The sequence below is a fragment of the Poecilia reticulata genome, chromosome 11, assembly GCF_904066995.2.
Source record: "Poecilia reticulata chromosome 11, P_reticulata-male-v2, whole genome shotgun sequence".
NCBI classification, from domain to species: Eukaryota; Metazoa; Chordata; class Actinopteri; order Cyprinodontiformes; family Poeciliidae; genus Poecilia; species Poecilia reticulata.
Window position 1 is genome coordinate 10,189,839 of NC_088840.1, and position 6,950 is coordinate 10,196,788.

General features: G+C 42.8%; 1 protein-coding gene across 1 annotated transcript; it reads left to right on the forward strand.

The window, feature by feature from the left end:
- The first annotated feature begins 409 nt into the window (after positions 1-409).
- hoxa11a (homeobox A11a) lies at positions 410-4,023 on the forward strand. Its single transcript, XM_008421638.3, has 2 exons — positions 410-1,520; positions 2,259-4,023. Exons 1-2 carry the CDS (start codon positions 818-820, stop codon positions 2,489-2,491), a joined length of 936 nt encoding a protein of 311 aa, XP_008419860.1. The 5' UTR covers positions 410-817; the 3' UTR covers positions 2,492-4,023.
- Positions 4,024-6,950: the final 2,927 nt, after the last annotated feature.

Sequence of the window (6,950 nt, forward strand, 5' to 3'; positions counted from 1 at the left end):
CTTTGAACATGACCCTGATAACCAAATGCTCACTGAGCCAAATGCTGCGCTGTAAAAGTACCAGAAGATGATGACTAAGGCATCTCCCTAAAAGCAACCTTTAGAAATAAGCTGCCCCCCCCCCGCCCCCTTTTTTGGTTCAATAAAGCTCCATGTTACATATTCCTAAAGTTGCAGACCATTTATTTGGTTCCAGTGTTGTTTTCGAGGCTGAGATCAGGCAACATAATTCACTTTTGAGGAACTGCTTCCTCTGAAATAAACTAAAAAACTTTAAGGGCTTCATCGTTTCATGGAAAAAGAAGCACGTTTATTCTTTTTTTAAACGTGTTCTACCTGCTGCATTAATTTCGATTTAAATCTTTTTTTTTCTTTTAGATAGTCACTAACCAGTTAAAGATGTCTTTGTTCTCCTCGGTTGCGTGTTAAGTAATTCATTTTAATCCGGTATGGTTATAAACCACCAATGTCAAGCTTCACGACACACAGCAGTCATGTCTCTCACACTCCTACACACTCCTTCCCCTGCCGACGCCTTACACACCCAGAGGTTTGGACGCACGCACGCAAGCAACGCACGCACCCACGCACACAACAACTGGAGCCTGAAAATCTGTCAATTCCTGCCGCGTGGTCACGTGGCCTCCTCCTCAGTGGAGTGGATGGAGATGGCTCTCCACGTCAGCTTACGTATCCCAATTTGTGCTTAGCGAACCTGCTTCAAAGAGGCGAGAGGCACGGCGCTTCAGAGCCATGTTCGGGGTGGTTATAGAGGAATCAAAGCCCAGCACAGATTTGTAGAAGCGGCCGAGCAACGATGATGGATTTTGACGAGAGGGTCCCCGTCGGATCGAACATGTACTTACCCAGTTGCACTTACTACGTGTCGGCGGGGACCGATTTCTCGGGTCTTCCCTCGTTTTTGTCTCAGACCCCTTCCACCCGCCCAATGACATACTCCTATTCCTCTAACCTGCCGCAGGTCCAGCCCGTCAGGGAGGTGACATTCAGGGACTATGCGGGTATCGAAGCGCCCGGTAAGTGGCCGCACCGGGGGAACTTGTCCCAGTGCTACTCGAGCGCGGAAGACATGGTGCACCGGGAGTGCCTGTCGGCGCAGACTGCCGTCGTGGGTGACATGTTTGGTAAAAACAGCCCCTACCACCACCACCACCACCATCACCATCACCACCATGGCAGCGGGAGCGGCGGAGGTGGCGCTGCGGGTGCTGGCTCCGCCGCCGCAGCAGCCGCCGCTAGCTTCTACGGGAGCGTGGGCAGAAATGGCGTGCTCCCGCAAGCCTTCGACCAGTTCTACGAAACCGCGTACGGGAACGCGTCGGAGAGCTCGTCGTCGGTGAACACCGCCTTCTCAGGGGACAAAACGCCTGCAAGCAAGCAGCCGGAGCAGACGCCGTCCTGCCGGGACTCCGAGGCAAAGGAGCAGCGAGAGGAGACAAGCAGTCCGGAGCTATCTTCCGGCAACAATGAGGAGAAATCCAGCAGCGGCAGCAGCAGCAGTACGTATTTAAACTCGGCGCTCTGCTTATATGGGAGAAAGTTTGCAATCTTGCGCGCTGCTGTTAAAAATTTTATATGCTGTTTTATAAGCATATAAGGGTTTATAGAGGGCCTGTAGACCCCCCCTCTTCAACCTCCACCCACCCCCCCATTCTCCAACAAAAGTTTGTTATAAACTGCAGGATCACGTGTTTGGAATTGAAATTGGCCGTGAAAGACAGCATGCCCGTCAGATATGGTCTAGTTTTTTATTTATTTATTTATTTATTTTTGCGTGTGTATTTTGTAGTATTTGCCGTGACTCTCACTGAACAAGGATCTTCACACAGCAGTTTCCATTTATGACGAGCGTGCTAGTTTTACGCTTTCTTTGCTTTAAAAGACCTCTTGCTTGTAACGAGGGTGGTGTCTGTGCGCTTGAAGCTGTAGCGCGCATGATCTGCCCTGTTAAAGCAACCAGTCGGTATTTCGTATTTAAAGTGCTTTTTTTTGCGCATTTCTAAACATGTTTAGCTAAACGAGCTTGTTATTGTGATCTACATCGGATAAGAGTGTTTTCCTGAAAGCCTGCAAAACTAACCCGGTTTTCCCACTTGTGCAATATGACATAAAATAGATGTTATTACATTTTAATGGCTTCTATACATTATAGTGAAAGCATATTAAAGAGCTTATATAATTTGTGACTGCATGTCTTTTAAAAAAATATATATATTTTTTTCTTCTGTGCCTTCCAGGTGGACAGAGGACGCGCAAGAAACGATGTCCCTATTCCAAATATCAAATAAGAGAACTTGAACGAGAATTTTTTTTCAGCGTGTACATAAACAAAGAGAAGCGGCTGCAACTGTCGCGGATGCTCAACCTCACCGACCGACAAGTCAAGATCTGGTTTCAGAACCGGCGCATGAAGGAGAAGAAGCTGAACAGAGACAGGTTACAGTACTACACGTCCAATCCTCTGCTTTAGGGGGGATCCAGGAAAGAAAAAAAGGAGAAGCACATTGCTCCGGTTCCCCCTCCCCTCCTGTGGGACTACATAGGGTTCGTCCACAGACTCACTGACTTCTCCTCAGTGTACTTCGTGTACTATACCACAGTGGCCGGCGACGGCAGCAATAACACTGCTAGATTGTTCATTTCAATGTTCGATGACACGCAGAATGCGCCGATATGAAGTATGCGTTCATGGGCCGTGGTTTTGCGCATCAAACTGATTCTGAAAAGAAAGGGAGAAAAATACATAGAAACTGTTTTTTTTCTTCTTCTTCTTCTGTGTGCGCTCCAGGTCTCTGTTTTCGGAAAGAGCCATGTTGTTAGAACCTGTTTGTTCTTATTTGTCAGGGGAGAAAAAAAAAAACAGTCATTAATTGACTGCCTAAGTGTATTTTGTAATCAAAAAAAAAATATTATTTTATTTCATTTTTTTGTTTTTTTGTTTGTTGTTTAAATCAGAAATGTGCTGGATTTAAACTTTAAGGCGAGTAGGTTGACCTATTTAGGGAGATTGGTGGAGCCTACATTGGTGTGACCAAATAATGAGTCCGTATACGGACGCGAATGATGGGTGTTTCTGTTCATGTGTGTGCTTATTTATTTTGTATGGCCACTCGTTTGCTCTATCTCTTTTTTATGCCACGGCTGTCCGAGTCCCAGTCCACGGGCAAGCTGTTGAGATTCCGCCCCAAACCAACTTTTCTTATCTCTGACGGTCGCCTATGGAAGAAAAACAAAAAAAAGAGGGCTAATTATTTATATAATGCGTATCTTTTAAAACACGTAAAGCCATGCTGATGATCATATGCAGGCCAAAACCAGACAGATAAGCTTTGTCCGCTTGGATCCGGAGCACTGAGGTGTTCACGCAGGTGTAGCTTAGAGCTTATCCCTCCAATCTTTCGACTTCTATGCATCCTTTTTATGAGGCATATCAGACCTTGTTTTTACGAAATCCAGAAAATGTGTTGATCATTTGACTGTAGGATCCCGTCCAATTTTTAGTTTTTTACACAAACGAAGACATTAAATGTCAAAATTGATTAGCCAATTAGAACACCTTTTCAACCAAATTGAAACGCCACAGTACATTTGGTTGAGCGTTCAAACGTTTAAAGAAGATTCTCAAGCTTTCAGCATATAAGGCTATTTAAGTCTTCATCTTTAGATAAATACTCTAAATTGAGAGAATAAAAGTTAGCCCATGGGTCGTGTCTAAATTTTTCCTGTACAAAGAGGTTGAATGTCGTAATTGGTTTGCTCATTATACCCACATTTAGACATCAACAGACGCATAGACGTCTTTCCGTCTTTGACTTTTTAAACCACATTTTTGTTGTTGTTGTTTAGTCAGAACGCAAGTCAAGAAGAGTTTGCGAGGGGATATTCTGCTGCAGAAAAGTAACAACCTCATTGTCACTTTTTATATAATACGTTTGATTGTGTTTTCAAATAATAATAAAAAAGAACAGCCTGCGCAGCTTTTTTCACCTTTTACCAAACATGGCTATTCGTCCTTGTCTTTCTTTTGTCCAGCGAAAGTTACGGAGAGGTGAATATAAAAAAAACAACAAAAAAAAACCTTCATAGTTTCCATCTCAATTAAACCTAAATACAGACATTAAATGTCACAATTGGTTGGAACCACCCTTAAGCCACATTTATACTCCAATAAACGTCTATAGACGTGTTTTCACATTTCTAAATTATAATTGCATTTTTTTTTTACTTGGAGTCAGAATGAGGTATTTTTCTCCCCCTGTCTTTAATACACAATTTCTTTTGTTGAAGAGATTCTGCTGCAAAAGACGTTTCGACGTCATTCTCAATTTGAGGCTTTACATGACTTTTCCTTTCTGAGTAATTTTTAAATCACCTTTCGTGCAGCGTAAATCCACCTTTCACCAAACTTTCTTTCTAACATCCAGAGAAATATGTCAGAAATCTGACACTCGGTTTATCTCTTCTATATTTAGCCTAAACATAGACATTGAACGTCAGACTCGATGAGCCTATTTGATCCAGCCAGATTTTTTTTAAATCTACATTTAGACATCAGGAGACATCTTTATGTTGATGCGCTCACATTTTACATTGCGCTGATGGAAGGCAAAGGCACGTTCTCTGAATTTTGCGAGAGAAGGATTTGGTGGTGCTGTTGGTTTTATGTGCTCAAACTCACGAAGGAATCGTGACATGAAACATTTTTCGCGTGCGCATTAATTGCAGCGTCATCCAGAGTCATCGCAAGGAGTCAGTTGCTTTGATATGAGCCAAAAGAGTTTTTTCTTTGTAATATACCACATTTACAAATAAGTTTAAGAATAGTTTGATAATGTTTAAAATACGTTCGGTCTCAGTAGCTGTTTTATTTTTTTAAGTAGGATTTTGTCTCGTAAATGTATTCTAAATAAACACATTGAAAGTTAGGCTTAGTTGGCCCATTTAAAACGCCTCTCCAACACGATATACATACATGTGGTTATAAATAGGTCTTGATGTAGGCGTTTTTTCAACGATTTTTCTAGAGCTATTTAGACAGAGTGCTACTTTGTCTTTTCTTTGTGTAATTAACATATCTTTGCACATGGGATTTGGTTTGCTGTTGGCAACATGTTTGTTTCCAAGAATCGTGATCCTTGCGCTTTCATAAAAGGGTTCATTTGCTTGGATCAACTGCTTTGGATTGCCCAAATTGTGTATTATATTACATTTATTTAAAAAAAAAAGGAAAAAGAAAGAAAAAACCAATAGAGCCAAAATGAAACGCTGACTGAAAATAGCTTTGATACCAGTCTAAATCCTGTTTGCTTAATGGGCCACATGCTATTTTTCTTTGTTAAAAGCTGGATCTCGTCTCAATGGATCACATGCGCGCATGTGAAACTTTTTACGCACACAAGATCAACATATTAACACACTCGCAGAAAAAGTAACATAACATTGCGGGAATAAGGTGTCTGTGGGTGCAGCAGACAATTTAAGTTAGTCACATGTTAAAAATTAGGTCTCTCAAATGCAAGTTGAAAGCAGTCCAAACACACAAAGACACGCATACGCCCCACGTAAAAAAAGGATGACAGTTTGTTTGAAATTTTTATGTCATTTGTCACAAAGTGTTTATTTTGTCGACTTTAAATAAATTGAAACGGTTGCATTCTGCCCTTATTTTGTACTTTCTAAAAATGTTCAGCCATCTCGCTGCGTCGCGGTGCTCTCCATCTTTTCCAAAGCTATAAAATAGCTTACTCTGTCCGCCACAAATGACATTTTGGGGTGTGTGGGGGGTGGGGGGTATCTAGCTGCAAATACATTTTAAAAACTAACGACTTTACATCAGTTTGTCTTCTAATGGCCTTCCTCTGGATCATTTCTCGGTTTTGCGTGCAAGCTGTCATTTTGCTGACTGACCCTGGAAACACTCGTGCGGCAGCAGCAGCAGCCTCCCCTGGCAAAGGGGTCGCCATATTTGCTGTTGTTATCACAGTGTTTATGGGAGCTGGCCGCAGCGCATTGGCGTTCATATATGACAGTCAAAAGGGTCATAAACGCGGGGGAGAGAGAGGCTGAAGTTTATGGTTGCCTCTCTCCGCCATAGTCCGGCCTTGCCTTACCTCGCCTCGCCATGCGCATCCTTTACTGCGCGTTGGAATTCCGTCCCTAATTACGGGACATCCTCCCCCGTTGCCAAGGCAACGTGGTCATAAAAGCTGTCTGAGGGTCTGGAGCATTTGTACAATTGGAGTGCTGGTGCAATAAACCGTCTGAGACCCAAGGTTATTAACTGTGTTACCAAGCAAGGCGACAGCGATGACAAGCAGAGGACAGGATGGCAAGAGAGCCTTTAGTGAGCTTTGCTGCATCGACTTCATTTTGGACCTTTCCCCCCCTCGATTCGGCTCTTCTGTACCGAGGACTTTACGCTACTACCACTGGGCGGCGCTATTGGGACCAAAGTCATGGCCTTGGATCTTCTGCTCCAAACGGAATGCAGGTAAGGGTTTCCTCAAGAGAGCAGACGTTACTCTGTAGCAATAGCGTAGTTTCTCTTTTGCTAGGTAGAGTTTTCTCTCCTGATTTCTCTCTCTGGTACTAACTTGAACAAAAAAATCTCAAAGAAGGACTTAATAAGGCAACACTTAGGCAAAAAAAATAAAAAAAGATTATACATATATATTCATGCCTCTGGTCCCTTTCTTTTCGCTGAGCTTGACCGTTTACTAGTCTAAGCTTAGGCTTGCCAAATGTTTCGCATTAGGTTAAGCCGATATAATTGATAACAGTTGGAGACAGTTTCCTTTTCGTACCTGTGCATAACATGCAGTTACCATCGCAATAACAAATCCTCTCCTTCCCCTGAAAATCCAACTGAACCTGCTTCACGCGTTGTCTTTGATTGCCAAATTTAAACGCCATGAAGGCTCGATTTGCTT

Coding starts and splice junctions, on each gene's coding strand:
- hoxa11a (XM_008421638.3), top strand. CDS start 818: ATGATGGATTTTGACGAGAGGGTCCCCGTCGGATCGAACATGTACTTA. Junction 1,521..2,258: donor CAGCAGCGGCAGCAGCAGCA/GTACGTATTTAA, acceptor TGTGCCTTCCAG/GTGGACAGAGGACGCGCAAG.